We start from the raw sequence: 26,817 nt of genomic DNA, 5'->3' as shown, positions 1-26,817 counted from the left end.
TTCGATTTTAATATTTTTTTTTTTTTTTTATTGGACATGTTTTATAGCAGAAAGTAAAAAAAATATATATATATTTTTTCAAAATGTTTGGTCTTTTTTGGCTTAAAGTGCAAAAAATAAAAAACCCATTGGTGACCAAATACCACCAAAGGAAAGCTCTATTTGTGTGGTAAAAATTATATAAATTTAGATTGGGTACAGTGTTGCATGATCACGCCATAGTCAGGGTGGCGAGTGGTTAAGAATTACAAGTTACGCTGTATAAAAGCAATGTGATAAGTATATGCCAAATAACAATTTACTAAACATTTTAGGTCTTAACTCTGAGTGTGCACGGAGTTCTCCTGTGGATTATTACTGGTACAGAGAAACGCTGAATGTTTCTACATCAATTGAAGATTCAGGCACTCTACAATGGTGGCTTGTGATTAGTTTGGCTTGTGCTTGGGGTGTTCTGTACGTGTGTACCATCAGAGGCATTGAGACAACTGGAAAGGTATGTTTTAGCTAAAAGTGGTGCATAGTAAATTTTTGGTGTCTGCAGATTGTTAGGAATGATGGATAAATGACACTCAAAGTTGTTCTAAAGGCAAAAGAGTTTTTTTTAACTTTATGCATTCTCTGCATTAAGACCCCTTTCACACTGAGGCGCTTTACAGGCGCTATAACGCTAAAAATAGTACCTGCAAAGCACCGCTCTTGTCACTCCAATGTGAAAGCCCAAGGACTTTCACACTGGAGCGTTGCGCTGGCAGGACGTCAAAAAAAGTCCTGCTGGCAGCCAGTGTTAATTTTGACAGCAAATTTCCATTTAATTTTAGTCTTAAGACTAAAATGGCATTTTAATTTTAGTCTTCTGCAATTGTTTTCCTTTTAATCGTATTTAGTCGACTAAATCACCAGTACATTTTAGTCGAATATAACAAATTTTAGTCATATAAAATTAAATGGGCGTAATTAAATTGTAATGCATTAGTTAACATTTCTCTACAACTTCCAAACTTATTATACACTGCTGGAGTGAAAAATCGAATATGCTATTATTTATGGTATTGAGGTAAACATGCACTACAGACCAGTGTTAATTTTGAAGTCAAATTTTAATTTAGCTTTAGTCTTCGTCTTTTGACTAAAATGGCATTTTAGTTTTAGTTGTATTTTAGTCTGCATCGGCACTTTTAACCCTTTTCTAAAAGCGCCCTGCTACCATCCAAAAAGCGTTGCTAAAACAACGGTAAAGCGGAACTAAAAATAGCAGCACTTTACCGGGGATGCCCGGGCGCTGTGAGTGTGAAAGTGTCCTTAAGATAAAAAATGTATGTGTCTATGCACCACTGCCCCAAACACTTACCTGACACCACTTTTGATCCAGTGCTGTCCCCTTAGCAGCACTACTCTCCTCTCTTCCTACATTTGCTCTCTTCCTCTTCCTGCCATTGGCTTCCACTGCTGTCAGATAATCCTGTGAAGAGGGAGCAGGGGGTGGGGCTGAGTCGCTGTGTGTGTCTACAGCCATGGACAGCCCAGCTCGGGAGTGAGCCAACACAAGTTCCCTCATAGCAAACAGCTTGCAATGGGGGCACTCAGAGAAGAGGAGGATTCAAGTGCACCAGCAGGGCAACTTCGGGGCCGCTCTGTGCAATACTATTATTATTTTAATAAAAAAGGAAGCTTTACAATCACTTTAATATAACCCTCAAAACAATAGTAAACTGATGGGATCCTAAAAGCAGTAGAGTAACAGTTCGAAATGAATGTGCATTAGTGTATACAGTTGTATAAAACCACAGTCACTGGGCAGTAGCAACTACAAGGGAGACCACACATAGGTGAAATGGACATAATAATGTAGCCAAAATTATTTAGCTGCTTGAACGATTGCACACACACCTTGAATGATTGTAAACACAAACACTTATAGTCAAGGATAGATCAGTAAATCAACAATATAATACATATACATAGTAAAATACAGTCACTCTAGCAGCGCTTAGCCAAAAATAGATTCAGCAGAGGAGCCTCCACCTCCCAGTGATAGAAGCGCATATAAAAGATAAAAGCAGTCCATTCCCATCCAATGTTAATTGAGGGATACAATACAACATACAATATTGATGAGCATTTTTTCATTTACAACATTGTAAATGTAAAGAAAAAATATAGTGTAGCGCTTCAATAGTGGTAAATATAATCAATATCAATTGAAAAAGTGATCATGTAACAGAGATCATATAAATAGTATAAATGGCTAAAGAAATAGTCCATAAGATAGGCACAAATTTCACAATGTAGCTGGCACAGGGGTGGCCGAATAGTCACAAAGCAGGAAGAGATCACACTAAGCGGATGTATTCATATGAATCAGCTTGTCTGTGAACATCAGGGAAGGTAGATAAATACTTCTTACCAGCTCTGTTGGACTCGCACAGTCATATGACAGTTGAGTCTAAAAAGGCTTGAGGTCACAATCTAGGACCAAGGAGTGTGTGGAGGGAGGTCCGTTGAACTGGTGGAAGAACTCCAAACGGCTGTATGTTCGATGGTATATTTCACAGATGGAACATCGAGGTAGTTGGAAGTCCAGATCAGACGCGACCCATTACACCGATACTCCAATCTCCCCAAGTGGGGAGGAAGATGTTTAGGGGTTTAGACCAAAAGGGAGGAAAAAAAGAAGAAAGGGCTCCACATGGTGCGGGTCAGATGGTATAAAATAGGAATTTATTGAAGTCAAAAAGTTATTAATGACTTGGTGATCACAAAAAATAGAATAAAATGAAATTAAAATTCTACCTTCCCTGATGTTCACAGACAAGCTGATTCATATGAATACATCCGCTTAGTGTGATCTCTTCCTGCTTTGTGACTATTCGGCCACCCCTGTGCCAGCTACATTGTGAAATTTATGCCTATCTTATGGACTATTTCTTTAGCCATTTATACTATTTATATGATCTCTGTTACATGATCACTTTTTCAATTGATATTGATTATATTTACCACTATTGAAGCGCTACACTATATTTTTTCTTTTCGTTTGTTGAACTTTGTTTGTTTTTGGTGTTGGCTGCTATTTTGGCTGTTGAGGCCTTTTTTTCTATACACATTTAATTATAGCGCAGTGTTTTCCCTCTAACATTGTAAATGTGTACACTAGTATTTTACGAGTTAAAGAATGTGAAACGGAATTACACCATAAGGATTGCCTGTGTCCTCTGTTTTAACTTTAAGCTGTACAATGAGGTTGCTGATCTGTGCTGAGTTTGGAGAATTAAGCAAGTTTTTCTAATCAGAAATGAGAGGCAATAATTTGCAATGAGTGTGGTGGCATGCAGGGAGTAAGGCACGTTACTTCACTAGTGGTGATTTGTAGTTTACTGCAAGGAAACATTCATTGGCTGTCAATTAATAGTGGATGGGAATTGACTGCTTTTATCTTTTATATGCGCTTCTATCACTGGGAGGTGGAGGTTCCTCTGCTGAATCTATTTTTGGCTAAGCGCTAGAAGAGTGATTGTATTTTACTTTGTATATGTATTATATTAATTTGGATTAAGCAGCAGGTGTATTGAACTACATGTTTGTGATGATTTACTTACCTCCAGGAGCGCATAGTATTAAGATCATTTGAAATCAACAATATAATATTTGATTAATAAAATGTATTTTACTTTTCAGGCAGTTTATGTGACTTCAACACTCCCATATTTGGTTCTCACCATTTTCCTGATAAGAGCTCTGACCCTTAAAGGTTCTGTGAGCGGAATCAAATACCTGTTCACTCCAGATGTAAGCTTTTTCATCTTATTACCATTGGATTTAATGAAAGTTGTGTTATTTATGTTACCATGCTGTTTCTAGAACAATTTTCAGCTGTGCTTTACAAATGCCTTTGTTAAAAATTCCTTCCACTAACATTAATAATGGGGCACTATTACTCCCACTGACACGAATGATGGGGCACTATTTCTCCCTCTTACACAAACAATTGGGCACAGTTCCTCCCGCTGACAGTTCCTCCCATTAACGACCCCCTGATTCCTTTACTGATTCCAAATGAGGCATGGATCTCGGAGGAATTCATCACGTGACTAGTAGACCATGTTTTGATTCAAATTCCTCATGACAGGCCACAAATATCCGCTACCACCCATAACAATTCATGGTCCCTGTCTTAGGTAAATACAGCGGCAAAAAAGGCCTTTTATTTCCGTTGAATGCCTCATTTTTGGTGCCTGTAATGGCCGAAACGTAATTATCCTGTGAATGCCTAATGTACCTCCAGCCACAGAATACAAAGTTCTTTGCTGTCAGGTGAACACCTGTTGGCTAATTTTTGGGGCCTGTACTGGCCGACACTTACTTCTTTATCCAGGCTGTGAATGCCTAATTTTTCAGACTGGAATTGAAAATCAATGGGTCTGTAAATGTTCCGCTAAATTTTGGAACGGATGCAGACTTATTTTACAGACGTGTGAATGGACCCTATATGTATTTGACATGTATTTACCGGCTGCTGTCAGTTCTGGCTGATTTAGGCTGAGCTATTACAATAAAGCCAAGCAATATTACAAAAAACAAAATGCGCGTTATAACTGTATAAACAATTTATATAACTTATAAAAAAAATAACATTTATGGCAACTTTTCCAATAGCAGGATCATCTCCTGCACCCCCTTCATAGCCTGGCCTTGCCTCTCCTCCATGGCCTTCATGCGCTCCTGAATTGACAAAATTTCGCAGATAAAAAAAGAATGCTTGTCGATCGCAGATTCGCTTAATACTTCTGGTATATCAGTGTCCATGTTGTGAGACACTGTGCACAGCTAGTAAGTATTTTGTGGCTGCAAATATGACCTGGAGGTTTTTCATGTTCGCTTGCCATTAAAATGAATGGGACCCACAGCGAACCTGTGGTTCGGGAACATTTGCGCGCGTTCGCGCGACCGTTTTCACGAACCATCCCATCAGATGTTCGTCCATCACTACTCACTGAACCTTAGGCATTGTTTGTTCCCACTAATGCTAAGAAATTGTATACTTCTACTGTATACTTCTACTGGCTACAGTATAACTCCTGCTTTAGAAAGTATGTTATATATACTATTTTTCAACAAAGATCTTTACCCATTGTTGTTTGCAATTTTCATATCTTGTTTGCATTTTGTACTATATATTCAGTATATATAGTGCAATGGGGGATGTTGAGCTCAGAGGTAGAAGCATTTGTAAGTGAGACCATGCCATTCGGAACTTTTGTTTTAGGGCAGGGGTAGGCAACCTCAGCCCTCCAGCTGTGGTGAAACTACAAATCCCATCATGCATCTGCCTCTAGGAGTCATGCCTGTGATTGTCTGCGTCTTGCAATCTCTCATGGGACTTGTAGTTTCAAAACAGCTAGAGGGCCAAGGTTGCCTACCCTGTTTTAGGGCTTGCCAGCCCACTTTTATTAAACACAATGAAACTAAAGTCCATGAAGTTTTCCCACACCAGGGCTTCAATTTCATACAGCAAAACAAGTTATGAAAAACCTGGCTCACTCTTCAGCAGCACTGCTGCTCTTTTTTTTTTTTTTCAATAACATTTTTATTATAACATCAAAAAGAAATAGAGCATTTGTACAATCATAATAATATTTGTACATATAGCTTGTATATAGTAATTTCAACAATAAGTGTACTATGTTGTAACGTTAGAGCTCTCTTTAGTAGTAATCAATTAGTCAATCAAACCATAGCTGGATTCTTGTCTTCTCCAGTATCAATATGATTTCAGTATGCGGTATCCATTTTTAAAGTAGAAAAATAGTATGATATGATTGGCCGATCATTACTCCAGTATGTGTATTTGGCGTACGCTTTATTTACATGTGTGTTGCATGAGGAATTGAGTTGGATAGGAAAAGACTCTGAAAGCCTGACACTCTTTAGTCTACAGACCTATATTATATAAATTAGGGGTAGCCAGTTTCCATCCACCTTCTGCCCAGGGCTCCACCCACACCAGGAAATATATGAGACATAACTCCAGCCACTAACATCACCAGGGGAGTGGTCTCTCTAATAGGGCACTACCACCTGCCAGCACATTAAATGCCTCTGCCCAGTCTTACTGCTCAGCCCTTCCTAGTGTTGCCAAGCCAACTCTTGATTTATTCTGTTCTTCTTATTAGGGACACCAGAGAAACAGTGGAACCGTGTGTATGTTACAAATGTTATGCTTAGGGCACAAAACTGTATACTCCCCTCTGTATAACATAAATGAATGGGGAAACTGCAGCTGATATACCCATGTATATATTTTTACACTTTAGGCATCATACACATTTATGTCTAGATAATGTATAGTAGAATAGATACTAAAGCCCCGTACACACAGTTGGACTTTCCGACGACAAAATCCTTCAGATTTTTTCCGACGGATTTTGGCGCAAACTTGTCTTGCATACACACGGTCGCACAAAGTTGTCGGAAAATCCGATTGTTCCGAACGCGGTGACGTACAACACGTATGGGGGGACTATAAACTGGCCAGTAGCCAATAGCTTTCGTCTCGTAATTTATTCTGAGTATGCGTGGCACTTTGTCTGTCGGAATTGTCTACACACGATCGGAATTTAAACGATCGAATTTTGTTGTCGGAAATTTTTAGATCCTGCTATCAAACTTTGTGTGTCGGAATCTCCGAAGAAAAAAGTCCAATGGAGCCCACACACGATCGGATTTTCCGACAACATGATCCGATCGCACATTTTCCATCGGAAAGTCCGACCGTGTGTACAAGGCATTAATGTTACTTGTTTAAACATGCAGATGCATGGTGAGGTTGGTAATGCACATTCAGGGCAGGTTGATGCACACAGTGAATGGTCTCCTTGCTTATTCTGGCCTGTCTGCTTTTGATGTGCTTTAATCTCATCAGCATAAATCTCAAATCTTGTGTATAATCTACATGATTTTAAAAAGTTAATTTAATCCCAAAACCCCTTCCATAAGCATATTTAATTTAAAATTAAGAGATTATTCTTGAAATAGTTTTGCCTGCTTGTGTGACCTTTGTTCACTAGAAATCTAAAACATGTAACTTATTACAACAAATAAGTAATCTATTTCTTAAAATTAGCACTAGGTTTGGTAAAATCATCGGACCCATAAAACGGTCAGCAATATATCAGTCTGTTAAAGTTGAATTCAAGACAGCTATTTAAATATCATTTAATACAGATAAGTATTCATTAAAAATATTTATTTAGATTTTTAAATGCAGTTAATGTAATTGCCTGAATGTGCCTTGTGTCAGTTATTATCATACAGAATGTCTATCGCCCCAATTGCACGGCACAAAATAAAGGGAGACAATACAGTTAGCCTGAGTTCACACTGGCATTAAGAGCAGGCGTTTGAGAGGTGTTAAAAACGCCCCTCAAATGCCTTTACACAAGATATGATAGGCAGCACATTGTGCTGTTCACACTAAGCAATAGCGTCACATCGCTTAAAAAATTGAAGCCTCATGTCGAGTCAGAAGGCATTTGAAGCCTTTCGACATCTCCTATTCAAGTCTATGGTAATGCTCCACAAACGTTTTGGCAGGCGTTTTCGGCACGGTTTTGGTGCGGTTTGCGGCATGTTAAATTTTTTTTATTTCTGTCGCTTTCCATTGTGGAGCAGTTTTAAAGCTCATCAAACACTACAAAACTGCACATAGGGTGTTTAGGCAGCGTTTTTTAACACTTGTAAAACGCCCCATTCTAAAGCCCATACAAATGCAATAGGAACATTTGTTGAGCGACAGAAATTTAGTCAAGGGTGAACAAGTGCTTACAATACAATTCTAAACAAGAGGGTTAGGTAGCCCTTGCTCACAAGTCATACAAAAGATAATAGAGGTGTGGGAATGAGTACTTTGAAAAATAGTTTTTACAAAAGCATTTTATTAATTTTTTCTAGAATATTTTCTTTACAAAAATAAACAAATAAATTACACATTAAAAAAGATAAGTGAGTCCAATATTTAATATCAATTGTCCCAGTCTTTTCCTAATTCCTTCTCTCTATTACCCATCACATAGTTACATAGTTACATAGTAGGTGAGGTTGAAAAAAGACACAAGTCCATCAAGTCCAACCAATGTGTGAGATTATATGTCAGTATTACATTGTATATCCCTGTATGTTGCGGGCCTTCAGGTGCTTATCTAATAGTTTCTTGAAACTATCAATGCTCCCACTGAGACTACCGCCTGTGGAAGGGAATTCCACATCCTTGGCGTTAAACCTCTTTTCTTCAAATTTTAATGAGTGGCCATGAGTCTTGTTAAACTCCCTTTTGCAAAAAAGTTTTATCCCTATTGTGGGGTAACCAGTATGGTATTTGTATATTGAAATCCTATCCCCTCTCAAGCGTCTCTTCTCCAGAGAGAATAAGTTCAGTGCTTGCAACCTTTCCTCATAACAAATATCTTCCAGACCCTTTATTAGCCTTGTTGCTCTTCTTTGTACTCGCTACATTTCCAGTAAATCCTTCCTGAGGACTGGCGCCCAGCACTGGACAGCATATTCCAGGTACAGCCGGACCAGAGTCTTGTAGAGCGGGAGAATTATCATTTTATCTCTGGCGTTGATCCCCTTTTTAATGCATGCCAATATTCTGTTTGCTTTGTTAGCAGCAGCTTGGCATTGCATGCCATTACTGAGCCTATAATCTACTACTATCATCCATCCTAGATTCCCCCAGAGGTTCTCCCCCCAGTGTATAGATTGCATTCATATTTTTGCCACCCAAATGCATTATTTTACATTTTTTTACACTGAACCTCATTTGCCATGTAGTTGCCTATCCCATTAATTTGTTCAGATCTTTTTGCAAGGTTTCCACATCCTGCGGAGAAGTTATTGCCCTGCTTAGCTTAGTATTGTCCGCAAATACAGAGATTGAACTGTTTACCTCATCCTCTAGGTCGTTTATGAACAAATTAAATAGGATTTGTCCCAGCAAAGAACCCTTGGGGACCCCACTACCCACCCCTAACCATTCTGAGTACTCCTCATTTATCACCACCCTCTGAATTCACCCTTGTAGCCAGTTTTTAATCCATGTACTCACCCTATGGTCCATGCCAACTGACCTTATTTTGTACAATAAATATTTATGGGGAACTGTGTCAAATGCTTTTTGCAAAATCCTAAATCCATCTATGGGCCTTCCTTTAGCTGGCAACTCACCTCCTAATAGAAGGTGAGCAGATTGGTTTGACAAGAACGATTCTTCATGAATCCATGCTGATTACTGCTAATGATACCATTCATCAAACCAACTCTGACCACTAAGTTTCTTTATGCTTCATTCATTGTTAATGTCTTGCTTCCACCATACTCTCTTAGTATATAATATTTTTTTCTTCAATAGATTAAAATCTAGAGTCTTAGATGTGAAATATAGCATATAAAAAATTGTAACAAAGGAAAAAAAGGGGAAAAGAAATAAGTAAAATAAAAAAATAAAAAAATAATATATAGTCACCCCTTATATTCTAGTTGATAACGTTGATTCATTTTCTTTAACCACCCCCACCCTCCAGTAGTATTATTATTCAGCTGTTAGGCAGAGGCAGGATAATGTTTCCTGAAGAGATGAGCTTACAGAGATTGCCTAAAGGCAGGCACAATAATAAATAGCTGTACAGTTTGAGGTATAAAGTTCCAGAAGAGAGTAGAGGCTGCCGAGAAATCCTGGAGGTGAACATGGGAGAAGGTGACAAGGTAGCTAGTGAGTAGGAGTCTTGGGAAAAGTGAAGAGAATGGTTTGGGTGGGATTCTGAGATCAGGTTGGTGATGTAGCTGGGGGCAGAGTTGAGAGGGGCTTTGTATGATTTTGTTAATGTTTTGAATTTTGAATGTTGCGCAGTCAGAAGCCACTGGAGGGATTAGCAGAGAGGGGTATCAGATAGTGGTAGGTAAGGTGGATATGTCTGGCAGTGGCATTCCTGATAGACTGAAGGGGAGGTAGACTGTGTAGATGTAGGCCAATGTGAAGGAAGTTGACTGAAGATATATAAAGTAATGAATTTGATTGTAGACATTTTGGGAGATAACTGAGCAGTAGAGATCTCTTCACAAATTGCATCTACCTTGTTTTTTATATTATGTTAAATAATTAAAAGAGTTAGTGGATTGCAGCTGTGTGAGTGTCAGAAACCATGAATCAGACCGAGACAGAAGTACAGTTAATCACACTTGTTTAATAGTAATAAAAAAGGTAGACAGAGTAAACGTAGTAGCCAGAGTTCAGGAACCGGAATATATAGTCAGACAAGGCAAAAACATCAGGAAGACAGAGGTGAGCGTAGTAGAGCAGCAAGAAGGATCTGGAGCCAGAAGGAATGTCAGCCAAGCAAGTCTTTAACAGGAACACAGGAGAGTGTCTCTATAGATATGACCAAGGCAAAGGCAGAGATCATCTGGACTAGACGGCTTAAGTAGGCAGGACTGACGAGCAGGTTATCATCAACAGGTGAGTCACTGTGGAGAGATAGGAGCTAGCAATTAGCTGACAGCTGAGTGGCCAGCTTTGAGAAGGAAGGGCTGAGCCCAGCCCTGACAGGGAGACAAAGTACAGCGTTAAAGGTAGAAAAGAGTTTTCAAAGATTGGATGAGGGGTGTTAATAAGAGTGATAGCATAGGTCTGTATGGCAGCACAGAGTGAGGAATTACATTTTAGGAGGGCAGCTTTATACAAGATGAAGTCTTACAGGGGCCTAGTTTTACACCACACTCATTCAAGAGCGCAGCTATGTCTTTTGACTTATGGTGTTGCCTGTCTGCCAGGGTTGTAGTGGTTGGGGCCTAATTCTTCATGTAGTGAGGGGGGCAAGGGTGTCCAGGGAGGAGAAAAGTCAGTCTGGTGTGGAAAGAAGTGGCCAGATCTGGGCAGAATAGAGAAGAAAAGAGTTAAAGAGGTGAAGGTTGCTATTTGTAACAGGTTGCTGGTTGGAGAAATAGGGATCTGAAGACAGAGTAAATGTGAAACTAATAAGGTTGTGTCAAAGAGAGGAAAAGGTGTGTTCTAAAGGTTGCAAGAAATGCAGTGGCAGGAGAATACAAAGTTAATAGTGTTGTTCAGGAGAACTCAAACAGGGAAAAAGAGGGTCAGTACTCTGGGCCAATTAGGCTATGCTACATGCACATGTGTTGATCTGGAAAATGCTGAAAAATAAGTGAGGAGAGAAATTACTTTCTTGTTGAATCCCAGGATGAGGAAAGGGAAGTTATCAAGATGTATTACTTTAAAACAGTGAAGGAAAGTAAGGTCACCAACCAGGTCTTCAGCTTTAAGTAAAATATTCATAAATATGCTCTGGTTTCATAAAACAAAAGATAGTGTGTTTATAATTAATGTTATGATTAAAAAAAGAGAAAAAAAATGTTTTGGGTTTATTATTTATATGCATTAAAACCGTTGTTCTATAGCCATGTGTTACAATATACAATTTATAAAATTTTTGACAAATAAGCATTTAATACATGACAAAGGATTCTAAGAGTACCATTAATATAGTTAATTATAGGTTAACTAGAGAGACAGCACAGCAGCATGCTTTGGTGTTTGAATGAAACTGAGGAGTTAGCTGTCCCATGAGGAATGAGTCACTGCTCTGAGCCATTTGCCTGTCTTTGAAAATCCTGTTTAATCTATTAAAGAGGAGTTCCAAACACATAAATTATTATTTTTTTAATCTATCTCTTACTATCACTTTTCTTAATATTTTATTTCAAAAGTTACTTATATTCATGCTGCTCGAGCATTCCCATTTTACTTGTGGGCAGGCAAAGTCCACAAGCATAAACTTTCGGGATATGGTGCTGCTGTATAACCAGCATGCACTGCCCATTCTCGCGAATGCGCAGTAAGTACATCTAGCATTGCAGGAAACTTTTCAGGTTGCCATCACAAAGAGCAGCATCGTATGAAGTGCCCGCCCTGTTGTGATGGCAACCAAGATAAGCCTTAACTTCACTTTAAGCCGCGTCATTTCCTGTCAGGAAATAATGCAATTTTTTCACAGTCCTGTCCAGTGCCCACTGACTCCTGGGAAATGACTCACATTTCCCAGGAGCACAGGTGAGGGAAGAAATGATGCGGAGCACCGCGGTGCCGGAAGTGGCAGATTAGGAGGCACCCCTAGCAACAAGGCACTTCTGGTATCCTGCATATCCTATCAATAGAGATAACTGGGGAAGCGTCTCATTACTAATTATGACTGTGTTTTCACTCATCACTATCCAAAGGCAAAAATGTGGAAAATTCTGGGAAAAGGAAGCTCTGCTGCTGACGCATCGCCTTCACCAGAGCCAGACCCTCTCTAACATCAGGATCTACCGAGTAAGGCCCAGTATCATTTCCTTCATATTTGTTTAAACTTGGGCTTCGGCAGGCCGACACGGTGCATTTGCTGATTGATATTTTTTTTTATATTTGAATCCCAATATTTAGCGGCTGATATTCGGCTCAGATTCCTCTTAGGGATCACTGTTTTTTCCGTTTGCTTTTTGTGACAATTGCTTTTTCTTCTTCCTTTTTGGTTTTTGCTCTTGTCCTTCTTTTAAACCTGTGATCTTTAGCCTCTTCCCAACATTGCAGCTCATTGGCATCATCTTCAGCCAAGCGTCGCAATTCTCCTTTTCGTCTGCTTCCTGAAAGTACACTTGCAGAGCTTTATCATCCCTACTACTTCAGTAGTATGTGTATGTGACCTTTGTCCACACTATAATTTGGAGTCTGCCTTTGGGCAGGTAGTTTTTGACTACCTTCCTCCAGTCCACACATCCGCCTGAAGCACCATATACTGCTGGATACATTTACAGTAAAGCCACAAGATTCAATTTAAATTGTCCTCTTTAAACGCCAAAGGCCTTAACAGCCCAGCCAAATGCGAGAGGCTCTCAAGCTGAATTGTGACATACTATGCCTACAGGAGACTTGCTTTAAGGCGAGCAAGCCTCCTTTGCTCCTAAACAAAAGATACCCAAATGTATTTTGCTCTAACGCCCCCTCTAATTGATTGATAGCAATTGATAGAAATTAAGGACACGTTGACCTTCAGGTGTCTTTGACTTATTCCCAGGGTCACAATCTGGTTATAATGTATACAAACAAAGCTACCACCTATACGATTATAAATGTGTATCTTCCCAATCGGCCCTCAGAAAAATATAGAAGAAATTACAACCTATGTGCAAGGGGTATATTATCTTATGTGGAGATTTTAATACTGTCCCTTACAAGTTGATGGACACTTCAGATCTCTCAGGGGGCACACCGAGCAACTCTATCACATTTTCTTACCTTCTCCCAGTTTTTCGCGTGGCACTGTCAACACTCAACGGAAAGGGACTTCTTTTACTCTCATGCGCACCACACTTATTTACATATTGGCTTGGTAGATACATTTTTACTCCAAAATGTAAACAGATCTGAGATTGGTAATATTACGTGGTCAGACCATGCCACTGTGTCTATCATGGTGGGTGGGTCCCAGGTGAGCAACAGTTGGAGAAATTATGAACTTTCGATGTCACAACCCAAAAATAAATCAAAAATCCAGGAAGTCTTGAAATCAATGGCCCTTGTACCTCGGACCCCTTTACACTGTAAAAATTAACACAAGGCGGCTTAGAGAAGTCATCTACTCCAAATGAGTTCAGTTAAGAGACACAGGAAGCAGTGGCTGGATAGTCTCCTCCTATCCATAAACCAGTTGGAACATGCACACAAGTAAAACCCAAAGCCTCTCTCATTAGAAAAGTTGAATTGTACAAGAAATTATCTTATGTCGCGTACACACGATCGGAATTTCGGCCAGCAAAAGACCATTGAGAGCTTTTCATTGGAAAATGCGACTGTGAATTTAGCTGGCCGAATTTCCGCCAGCAAAAATTTGCGAGCATGTTCTCAATTTTCCCAACGGAAAAAATTTCTATCGGAAATTCCGATCGTGTGTGTGCAATTCCGACGCGCAAAAAATCACGCATGCTCAGATTCAACTATGAGACAGAAGCAATGGCTACTGGCTATTGAACTTAGTTTTTCTAGTCCCATCATACATGTTGTACGTCACCGTGTTCTTGGCGGTCGGAATTTGGTGTGACCGCGTGTAGGCAAGACAGCTTGACCGAAATTCCATTGGGAAAACCATCAGACCTTTTTCTGGCCATAATTCCGATCCGATACTTTTGTTGTCGCACTATCATAAATTAATTAAATATATACAATCTAATAGTTACCATCACGGTAACAAAGCGGGTTAACTTCTAACACAACAACTCAGAGAAAAAGTAGCTAAACATAAAATTCCACATCTATTCCACCCTAAGGGCAAGAATCTCTTCAATCTGCAAAATATAGCAGATGCCTTTAGTTCTTATTATAGCTCCCTATACAATCTTCACCAAGTCCCCTGCACAGTTAAACCAATACCCAAGCAGATAGAAGACTTTTTGGATTCAGTCTTCCTACCGAAAATCTCACCTGAGGAGTTGAATATACTAAACCAACCCTTCACCACTAAAGAAATTACAGATGTTATTCATACTTTTCCCGATAAATCACCATAGCCTGGTGGATTTTCATCAGAACACTACCAGCTGTTCCATTCCATTTTGTCCCCTTATTTGGAGTCAGTGTTTGCAGACACTGCTACGTCCAATACCTCCTTTCCATCTGAAATGCTTGAAGCAACTATTAAGATCTAGTTAGAATTAGCTAGGGAACTATTTCCTGACAGAACTTTAGGCCTATATCTCTACTAAATGTGGATTTGAAAATCTATGGCAGACTTATAACAAACAGACTTTTTCATTTCCTACCTTTATTAGTGAAATCTGACTAGGTGGGCTTTGTTCCGGGTCATCAGACTCCAGAAACTACCCGTCGCATTCTTAACCTATTGCACCATGTTGAGGTCACTAAAAGGCCTTCTCTGCTTCTTACTTCTTACGGCCTACAGGGAGAGATATTTTCGGCAATTGCAGCCCTATATACTACTCCGTCTGCCCATGTTTATACTGATGGCCTGTTTTCTAAGAGCTTCCCAATTACCAAGGGCAGAAGGCAGGGGTGCCCACAATCCCCACTTATATTCCCCTGGCCATGGAGATGTTGGTAGAAATTAAAAGATCACACGGCCATATTAAGGGGATTGTCCTAAAAAAAATCCCCACGTGATCACAATTTTTGCTGATGATATCATCCTAACACTGACAGACCTGGGAACGATCCCTGCCAGCTGTTCATACTTTGTTAAAGTTATTTTCATTCTGTTTCCTATTACAAGGTCAACGAGTCCAAATTCAACATTCTTGGAACTTTTGTCCCTGCAAAGACTATATCTAGTCTCCAATCTCTGTTCCCATACCCTTGGGCAACAGACTCCCTCCTATACTTGGGAATAACCTTAACGACTCCCGCTTCCGACTTGTAAATATAATTATATGCCCTTATTAACGACCATACAACAAAACTTAACTAGATTGAGCAAACATTACCTGTCGTGGGCAGGTAGACTCGTGGCATTTAAAATGCTGCTCCTCCCTAGAATGTTTTATGTATTCAGGTTGCTCCCCATAAGTGTGTACCAGTTACCTTTTTCAAAAAGCTACAAAGTATACTTGGGTGGTATCTATGGGCAAATGGTAGGGCACACTTTACTCATTGTATATTAATGAAACATAGGAAGGTGGGGTGCATGGGCCTTCCAGATATATACGATTACTGTGTGGCCACGTTGCTGGACCAAATAAAATTTGGTTCTAGGCCCCAAATTCAATGCATAGTGGTTCTCTGGAAAAGGAATGGCTTGGCAAGGTCACCCTACGCAAACTATTATTGGCACATAGCCCCACCCAAAACCTGGAATTTTCATTATACACATCCCACAATTGGGGCTTCCCTTTAAGCATTGAAATATTTTCTAAAATATGGTAACACCTGCAAGCAGTCCTTACAGATTCAACTTCCACTTGGGTACTTAAATTTCTTATACCTTACCTATCTACCATAACTTGGGAGATCAAGGGGATAACTAAGCTAACAGACCCAATTCAATATGACAAACCCATCCCTTTCAAGAAGCTGCACCACCCATTCCTTACCTGATAGGGATTTTCTCAGACAGGCTACTACAGAGCTCCATGACAGCTTGGCGATATTGGACCTCACTTAACCCCAAAAGCAAAGAAATATCTATTTTTTATTTAAGGATTTTTAATTTATTTATTTATTTATTTTGGGTCCCTAACTTGGCACTCCAGATATTCCTCTTCCTCAAGCTTCACCCCAGTTAGATTCCTGGCTTGACACACAAGGCTGCTCTGCAAGCGTCTCCTCCACTGCTTGGGTCCCTGACTTGATCACAGCCAGAAGTTTCCTGATTCTCCACCTTGTTCTTCAGTGAGAATATGGTTCCGGTTCATGCTTCGGTTACTCACTGTGCTCCCTGGTAAAGGCGATTGGTCCCTTCATGGCAACAGCTTCCCTTCTACCTCCAACCACTGACAGGTTCTCCGGCCGACAGAACCATCACTTTTGGTTGGACTGCAAGCCGCAGTTCCAACCCTGCGCTGCTCTCTTACTTCTGGATAGGTCCTCACACAGCTTTGCAGCCAGATGCTCCCAGGATAGGCCCAATCTCTAGCCTAGCAGCCTGGGGCAGACAACACACGTCCACCCAGACGGTAGTCCGGGTGGCACAGAACACAGATCACCTGACCTCACCCAAATATATAGGCACTTACAGCAGACCATTGGCTTGGACACCCACATACCCATAACCTGACCTTGCGTTGCCCTTCTCATATCTAGTACCACCAAGTGCCTGGCCACCTAGTGGTAGAAGTACAACAAGGCCAAATTTAGGGAGAAATCAATGAATCTTCAACAATTTAACTATAGTAGCTACCCCAGCTAAAGAATTTGGTGAGGAGCTCCCTGACTAAACCCCAGGGCGCTATATAAGCATCCAACCCAACTTCCCTAAGGCCATTCTAAGTATTGATATTGATATAATTCCCCGGGACTTAAGGCCTATAACCATACATGTGCTGTTTGCAGCGTGACTTATTTTACTATGCAAATGGAAATCAAATTAATTTCCGAACGTAGATGAGGTTAAAGGACACATTGCAGACGTCTATACTTTGGAACAGATCATGGCTTGGATGGAAGGCAAGTTGACTAGATTTTTTAAACTTTGGCCTCCCTGGAGGCCATTTAGAAAGGATACATAAATACTTTGCTTTCTTAGCAACTTTTAGTTGTTCTGTCAAAGACTTTAATGAGGACTACTCAACTGGGGAAATCTTGTTTGACATATGACAACTTCTGCTGTATGCCTCAGAGGGCAGACATGCTGGTCTGCAGTAGGGACCTTTAGCAAAGAAGTTACTCAGTCCTACATACCTTATGTTCAACACATAGCATTGGTAATGTTGTTCTATATATTTTTTTGCTTTGTCATTGCTTTATACAACCATCTGTGTATCACTGTAACTGTGAAAAATTCTCAATAAAAGTTATTTGAGTTAAAAATCTATGAAAATAAAAAATTGTTTTATAATATAGGATAATATTTTGTATTTGTTCTAGATTGCTGAACTGGCAAATCCGGTTACTTGGTTGGATGCTGGTGCACAAGTCTTCTACTCTTTTTCACTTGCATTTGGTGGCCTTATTTCCTTTTCAAGTTACAATTCTATACAGTAAGTATACTTTTTATGTTAATTTTTCTAAAATACCTAGTGAGAGATATATGCCACAGAAATATTTATTTTTACATAATTATAGATGAACATCAGTTTCCCGAAATGCCCATTTACTCCTATGCAAAGCTAGTTGTTGCAAGTTTAAATTAACAGGGACGTAAGATAAGGAGAATTGATGGACAGTACAACTTTCACTAATATATAGTACACATATGTGCAGCAATGTTGACAATCATTTGGCAAAACAAAAGTGGGCAGAAGCACTGTGCACTCAGATCCAAATAAAACTCAATCATTTTTTAAAAATTGAAACTTCTGTTACATATGCTTTTCGATCCACTGAATATAGGCCTAGAGCTAACACTGAGCCTGCCTTAAGAAAGCACTGCATTGAACTAGCCAGGGGCTAATTAACAACCAGCAATTGTTAAGACAATGAACACTTTTCAGTTGGAGCTCATGAGTATGTAATTACAATTCAGTGTCTTGAAAAGGTATTTATACCCCTTGAAATTTTCCACATTTTGTCATGTTATGACCAAAAACATAAATGTATTTTATTGGGATTTTTTGTGACAGAACAACACAACGTGGCACATAATTGTGAAGTGGAGGGAAAATGATAAATGGTTTTCAAAGTTTTATACAAATAAATACCTGAAAAGTGTGGCGTGGATTTGTATTTAGCCCCCTTTACTATGATACCAATAACTAAAATCTTCTGGAACCAATTGCCTCAAAAGTCACCTAATTAGTAAATAGAGTCTAACTGTGTGTAATTTAATCTCAGTATAAATACAGCTGTTCTGTTAAGCCCTCAGAGATTCGTTAGATAACCTTATTGAATAAACAGCATCATGAAGGCCAGGGAACACACCACACAGGTCAGGGATAAAGTTCTGGAGAAGTTTAAAGCAGGGTTAGGTTATAAAAAAATATCCCCAAGCTTTAAACCTCACAGAGCACTGTTCAATCCATCATTTGAAAATGGAAAGTGTATGGCACAACTGCAAACCTTCCAAGACATGACCATCCACCTAAACTGACAGGCCGGGCAAGGAGAGCATTAATCAGAGAAGCAGCCAAGAGGCCCATGGTAACTCTGGAGGAGCTGCAGAGATCCACAGCTCAGGTGGAAGAATCTGTCCACAGGACAACAATTGTTTGTGCACTCCACAAATCTGGCCTTTATGGAAGAGTGCCAGGAAGAAAGCCATTGTTGAAAGAAAGCCATAAAAAGTCCCATTTGCAGTTTGTGAGAAGCCACGTGGAGTACACAGCAAACATGTGGAAGAAGGTGCTCTGGTCAGATGAGACCAAAATTGAACTGTTTGGCCTAAAAGCAAAAAGCTATATGTGGCAGAAATCTAACACTGCACATCAGCCTGAACATACCATCCCCACCATGAAACATGGTGGTGGCAGCATCATGTTGTGGGGATGCTTTTCTTCAGCAGGGAAAGGGAAGCTGGTCAGAGTTGATGGGAAGATGGATAGAACCATATATAGGGTAATTTTAAGAGAAAAACTGTTAGAGTCTGCAAAAGACTTGAGACTGGGGCAGAGGTTCACCTTCCAGCAGGACATCAACCCTAAACATACAGCCAGAGCTACAATGGAATGGTTTAGATCAAAGGATATTCATGTGTTAGAATGGCTAAGTTAAAGTCCAAACCTAAATCCAAATGAGAATATGTGGAAAGACTTGGAAATTGCTGTTCACGGACACTTTCCATTTAATCTGACAGATTTTGAGCTATTTTGCAAAGAAGAATGCACAAAAATGTCAGTCTCCAGATGTGCAGGGCTGGTGGAGACATACCCTAAAAAGACTTGCTGCTGTAATTGCAGCGAAAGGTGGTTCTACCGGTACAAAGTATTGAATCAGGTAGGCTGAATACAAATGCACGCCACACTTTTCACATATTTATTTGTAAAAAATGTTGAAAACCATTTATCATTTTCCTTCTACTTACATTTACGTTTGTGGTTGCAACATGACAAAATGTGGAAAATTTAAGAGGTATGAATACTTTTTCAAGGCACTGTATATAGCATATATAGAGTGCAGGGGTCTGGAGTAAATAACACACAAAGTGCATTGACTAGGAGTATGTGTATCAAGTACAGCTCAGCGAACAAAGTGCAGCAGCCTTAAGTATGTAATGTACAACAGTAAAGGATATGTACCATGCAGCACAGGGTACACACTATGGCTATCTGTCATGGTTATGCAGTAATCTTCCTCTGTTTGCCTACCTCTCCTCATGTGTTCAGACTAAGAGGCCAGCCATTTCCACCTGGTGGTTTTTATAACCTCTCCTCTAAGCATGGCTCCACCCCAGGCCCTATCAGGGAACCCTATATTAACCTGTGCACTGAAAGCCAGCGGTGCTGATCAACCATTGTGTATCCATTGTGTGTTTGGCTTCCTGTTTCCTGCTTGCCGTGTGCTTCACGTTTGTCTCTCTTACCGACCTTGGCGTGTTCTCAACGATTCCTGTCTGCTTGTGACCTTGACCTTTTGGCATGTCCCCAACCATCCCTGTCTGCCTGTGACCCTGAACCTTTGGTGTGTACTCTGTTGTTCCTGTCTGCTAGTTGCCCTGACCTCTGCCTTATCCCCTTACTATCCTTGTCGTCCCAGCCTTCTGCTTCCTTCTCCTGTAGTCTACTGTGAGCGTGAGCTATAAGACCCTAGGGGCCACGACCTGGAGCCAGACTGCAGTGAAGTCCATCCTCATCACTGGAGGCTCTGGCGAACACCTGCTGGCTCTTAGACTCCGCGCCCTGCGGAATCTATGCTCCAGCTCCCATTGGGATCTGTGTTAGTGATCCTGTAGACCTGTGTCCTGAATCTTCCTGGGTACAATCTGCAGCAGTCAGTCCTAAGGTCCACTACCTAGCGGTGCACTTCCGACTCCTACGGAGTGCATCTGTCACCTGGTCTCAGATGACCCGACACTATCAAGAGTATATAATGTATACTATATCTTACATATTCATGAGTGCTGCAATCAGTATGTGGTGCTGTACATACTCCTGACCACTACACTCTGTAGACTGCAGTATATGTTATTTATGTAGCTCTGCCCCCTTGAGGACTGCTAAGAATTACCTGCTCATCTGAACAACCATGACCAAGTGAACCTCCCAACCCACCTGACATTCTGGGTTCAGACATCCTGTTAATACTATAAAGCAAGAATCAAGCAACTCAATAGTATAAGGTTCTGAAATGTTTTACTTGAATCAAATAGGAAAAGTTATTGTACAAAGAAAGGAGTAAATCTGATGAGCTGTGATAACAGGGCCAACTCAGCAAACAGACTCCTCCCAAGAACAACAATGATTGAACATTGAATAATGTTATATACACAAGGGTACACTATATTCTAGGTCTAGGTCCTAGGTCACCTTCTAGTGGATAATATAAATGGTTATTAGGGGCTATTGGCGCTACCTCAAAGTAATAGTTATACTGTTAAACCTCCGGTGAGTGACCATTACCGGTACACAAAGCTAATTCTGTAATATAAGTGCGAAACTTTCCCTATTATCTATATATATATATATATATATATATATATATATATATATATATATATATATAGCTATACTGGTCATCTATATATATATACTGGTGACACCAATAGTGTACATCTACCACATATATATAATAGCCTCCACAAATAGATATAAAAATGTATCTAAAAAATCCTCAGGTCAAGAATTATCCAAGCGCAAAAGGTATATAGATATAAAGATAAAGAAATAGTATAAAGATAAAGGACTAGGAAACCCTTAGAGTGCTTTGTGAATAATTGTGATTAGTTCCACTAAATGTAGAAATGCAACATAAAATATCCTTGTAAGTAATACTTATACTTATTCCCCCTATAAATAATATTCCCAATAGATAATAGTGCAGGGCAGACCCTATGTGGGCTTATCACTATAAATACCAGCTGATGTGAGTTAAACCAAGGATTGTATAAATCAACAACCCCTAAATAAGTGATACATATAAAGGCAAACAATATATATATACATATATCTGAAACAGAAAAAGAGGGTTTTTTTACCATAAAAAGTGTATGTGCATCTTATATGTGAACCTTATATAGGTGATGAAAACTATACTAGGATTTACAACAACCTTCCCATCCACATGTGGCAGGGAGAAAAAAATGGAAAATATGAAAAAATGAAAAAATGCAAAAAGTACAGTAGGAATATCAAAATAGAGCTAGAATAAAATGAAATAAAATAAAGTGAAGATAGTCCACAATAATTCTTCTGGTAAACGTCCAACAATGTGCAAGATTCCAGCTCAGGAAAAGACAAAGAAGGTGACTTTCGTGATCATATATATTTCTTTAGTGACTTCCGTGCTTGTTTCCCCTTTTGGGTCCCCACTCACCAGATCCACGTACCCACTAGGGGGTTGCAAGCATATAGGTTCTGCTCCGCTATGCGCTGTTGAGGGTTCCACCTGAATTATAAAGTTGGCAGCAAAAGGCTTTCATTTCTTCTCTTCCTTGCACCTCCCTTTCCCCCTTTTCACCACTCCCAAGAACACCTGCATCCACTCATTTCAACATCTGGAGCCTCAAATAAAAGGGATAAAAGCCTAATGGAATTTAGAGGCTTACCTTATGGCACATCATGCAGACAAGAGGGTCATCATTAGCAACATGCAGAGTGGGGCTAAGCATTGGCTTGAATCACCTCATAAATCTTCTAAACCTGCCATCACCAGCAGCATCTTGGCCAGGGAGGTGTCTCCTCCCAAGCTGTTGGAGTGGAAGAAAAAATTCTGCTCAAACACCCCCATGCCCAGTATCTCAATGTCAACTTGGTAAAATATCTGGCTTAATTAACAGATGCTGAATCACACTCTGTGTGCTGTTACAGACTCGGCTCTGAAGACCCTACAGCAGAAGGAGACCTTCCTGCTTTTTCAGAGCCAGCAGGATTCTTTAGCAACTGACTCAATCTTTGTGAGGTATTGAAAGCTGCAGGTAGATGAGGGGTATAAGGAGGAGAAAAGAGGTTGGGGTGCTGGCAATGAGGAGTAGAATGTTGTGGAGCAGAATTCCAGGGGTACGTTTCATCACTCCCAAATCCCATGAGTTTTACATAGGTAGGTAAGATCATTGATGATTCTGTTGTCCTTGATGACACTTAGAACTCACGGCCCTCTTTTGCAGACAGTTTGTGGGAAATGGGCTGTTTTCATGCTGATATGCCTGCACAAAGACCCTAGGATTCTGGCCATTAAGAAGATGGAGTATTGCTGGCTGGCCAGCCATATGGAGCCACAATTAAAGGGGAAATTGGCAGATTTCATGCTTTTATCCCAAAGGAAGCACAAAATGTGCCATTTGGAAGAGGTGTTTCCAGAAGAACCTCTTTACTGCCTTTCCAGAGAGTGTCAGGCTTCCCTTTCATGGCCAATATACTTTCACTCTTCAGATTGCTGAAATGAGGAGAAGCGGTGGCAGTCATTTGTCAAACCACAGTGGACAGGTCTTGCTGCTGGCATCAGTCACAGGCAGCACCTAAACCATATGATTTCTGATTACCTAAACCCATGGACTTGTGAGCGTCCAGGTTGGACCACTGGCTTCGGAGCTTACTCAGTAAGTACCAAGTTATGCCACCTCTGCTGGCCTGTCTCTATTACCAGCATCTTCCACCAGTGCTGACCTATCACCTTATATACTCCTGCTACAATTAACAGCCCATTGCACCATTTCCAGCTCTTTCCACCATTGTCAGCTCCTCTGGCTGCCACTGTTCTGAAACCATTACCACATCCTGCTATCGCTGCTGATCTGCCACCATTATCATCTCATTTCACCACCACTACTGCTGGCCTGCCACTATTATTATTACTTTCCACCACTACCAGCTACTTCCCTGCTGCTGGCCTGATACCTTTGCCAGCACCTTCCACCACTGTTTATCTGCCACAATTGTGATCTCCTACCACCATTACATACTCCTTCCACTGCTGCTGGCCAGACATCATTAACAGCTTCTTCCACCACTGCTGGTCTGCCACCATTACCAGCTCTTGTCACCACTACTGGTCTGCCACCATTGCCATCTCCTTTTACTACTACCAACTCCTTACACAGTTCCTGGTCTGCCACTATTACTGTCTCCATCTACCATTACCAGCTCCTTCCACCACAGTTGACCTGAGACTTTTACCAGCTCCTTCCAATACTTCTATTCTGACACCATCTCTATGCCACTATTATAAACTCCTCCCTCTACTGCTGGCCTGCCTCCATTACTAGTTTCGGCCACTACTGTGGGCCACCATTACAATCTCCTGCCACCATTATCAGCTACTATCACCAATGCTGACCTTCCATGATTACTATCTCTTGCCATAGCTGCTGGCTTTCTATCATTACTATCTACTGCTCCCACTGCTGGCCTATCACCATAACATCTCATGATGCCTCTACTGCCCTATTTTGGTGTTCTGCCACATTGAAGGTGCCACACAATTTTCCCACAACCGGGCCTCAAATATGTATATTGTGCAAAATACGTAATCTTTTCTGCAGGATCAAGCCTTCATAGTGCCCTAAAGTTTCTGGCCTGTTCTGGAGATCAGACACTGTATGATACAAAATATCACACATAATGTTTACACAGCTGAGCCTCAGCTGCAAAATTATAGTGTTTGCTTCAGGGTAAATCCTTGCCCATGCCTCCTAGTTTGTGGCCTGTTCCACTGCCCCAGCAGTCAAAAATACTAAGGATGTTGTCTCTATAAATTAGTGCACTCTAAGCCCTTGTACACACGGTCGGAGATTCCATCGGAATGTGTCCGATTGGAGCGTTTTGTCGGATATTCCGACTGTGTGTGGTATGCATCGGACTGTTTCTGTCGGAATATCCGTCAGACCAAATTTTCCAACTTGCCGGAAATATTTTCCGACAAACTGCTCCGATCGGACATACTCCAATCATGTGTAGAGAATTCCGATCGGACAAAGTGCCACGCATGCTCAGATCAAATTCCTACATCAAAGCTATTGGCTACTAGCCTGAATGTAGTCCCATCGTAACGAAATAACGTCATCACGTTCTGAAAGATCGGATTTTCCGACAACTTTGTCTGACCGTGTGTATGCAACAGTTTCGGAGAAGATCCGTCAGACAAAATCCGACGGATTTGGTTGTCGGAATTTCCGACCATGTGTACAAGGGATAAGACCATGTTCACACTGATCCGACACAAAAGTCCCACAACTTCTGATCCGAGGTTACGCTGCGACTTTGGATCCGACTTTCATTCGATTTTATTGAACCAGATCTGATTTTTATCTGACTTTGAGATGAATGAGACTTGTCATTTGACCCATCAAAACAATTCCTATGGCTCTGGAATGGATGAAACCTCACGCCAAAGGGTCTGGTATGGATTTGGGGGGCCCCACGCCGTTTTTTTCCAATACATTTTGCATTGCTAATGTAGCATCCCCCTGGATTTCATGGGAGCAGAAAAGTAACTCCAGATACAGGGAGCAGGCTTACATTCACCCCAGGGCTGAGTCCATGGCTATAATGGGAAGTTAGAACAAATATGGGCACCAGTCACTTTCAGTAGTTTTCAATGCTTTAATGAAGAACTAGTAGTAAAGAGGTTGAGGGGAGGTTGCAGATACCTTTTTGTAGCAGATCACTTACAGACTCCTTAGATTAAAGGACAAAACACAGCTTTCTTCTAGCAGATCTTGAATATCTGGGTAGGCCTCTCTCTCACACAGGCCTAGCAACCAGTAAGATGTTTGTATAAGCCTCTCTTACAGTCATAGCTGCCAGCAGATACCTGGATAAGTCTCTCTCACAAACTTAGCAGCCAAGAATGCATTACCTTGATTGGATTGTAGAACAAACAGTCAAGACAGCCTAAGGACCAGCTCCGAACTTGTAGGCCCCAGACAGGCTTCTGGGCGTACTTACACAGCTTGCAGCAGCGTAGCCTCAAGCACGTGGCATCTGTCCAATAAATACCCCTTCCCAGAATGCACAGCAGCAGGAACCTCCTACTGGGCTGTTTCTGGAAAAAGAATATTCATTACAACTTAAAGAGGGATTTCACTGAAAAAAAAATTATTAAAAGCCAGCAGCTATAAATACTACAGCTGCTGACTTTTAATAAATGGACACTCACCTGTCCCAGGGTCCAGCGCCGCCATTCTAGGTGAGGGAATCAGGAAGTGAAGCGCTGCGGCTTCACTTCCCAGTTCCCTACTGCTCATGCGCAAGTCGCGCAGCGCAATAGGAATGGCCCAGCAGACAGCTCGCTAGGACAGGAAACGGCATAGACTCCCGTGGGAGTCTATGCCCGAAGGTGGGTGCAAATACCTGTCTTAGACAGGTATCTGCACCCCCCCCCCCCCGAAAGGTGCCAACTGTGACACCGGAGGGGGGAGGGTTCTGATGAGCGGAAGTTCCACTTTAGGGTGGAACCCCGCTTTAACTTATTTGTTATTCTCACACTGTCCTGTGGTACCAGTGACACCTACTGGTAACAGTGGGAATGCACAACACTGTCAAATTTAGGACAGAATCAATAAACTATGTACAATCAATCTGAGCTGGTTACAGCTCAGCCAAAAACTAAATTTGCATTATAGTCCCATTTCTGGGAACAGGTGGCTACACTAACATTGCCCCTGAGCAAAAGTCACATGTCACAAGTTAGATTAGTTAAAGTGGTTGTAAATCCTGTTACACCACTTGTACCTACAGATAAGCCTATCATAAGGCTTACCTGTAGGTACTGTAAAACCTGCACGGTTTAGGAGATATTTACCATGTATGCTTGCGCCAATGTCATTGGTGCATGCGCACTAAAGAAACGGTTCGCTATTGCCATTTCTTCAGCAACGTGCCACATATCACGTCATCGCGGCTCCAGCCAATCACAGCGTCGGAGCCCATGAACCAGGAAATAAATCCGGGAGACATGTCGCCGGTCATAACGGTGTGCAGGGCCGCTGCAACAGCTTAGGTATGTATTTCATA

At 40.9% G+C, this 26,817-nt stretch overlaps 1 protein-coding gene across 1 annotated transcript in view; it reads left to right on the top strand.

Annotated features, from left to right (window-relative positions):
- Positions 1-26,817, top strand: part of SLC6A19 (solute carrier family 6 member 19) — a 116,179-nt gene that overhangs the window by 46,673 nt on the left and 42,689 nt on the right. The window contains exons 4-6 of the mRNA XM_077491821.1: positions 315-496; positions 3,679-3,789; positions 17,642-17,754. Of these exons, the coding sequence (XP_077347947.1) occupies positions 315-496; positions 3,679-3,789; positions 17,642-17,754 (406 nt within the window). The remainder of the gene's footprint in view (positions 1-314; positions 497-3,678; positions 3,790-17,641; positions 17,755-26,817) is intronic.

This window comes from Lithobates pipiens, unplaced genomic scaffold (genome assembly GCF_037356315.1).
Source record: "Lithobates pipiens isolate NorthernLeopardFrog02 unplaced genomic scaffold, aLitPip1_a1.2 Scaffold_19, whole genome shotgun sequence".
NCBI lineage: Eukaryota > Metazoa > Chordata > Amphibia > Anura > Ranidae > Lithobates > Lithobates pipiens.
Note: the sequence above shows the minus strand (reverse complement) of the source record. Positions and strands in the feature narration are given on the sequence as shown.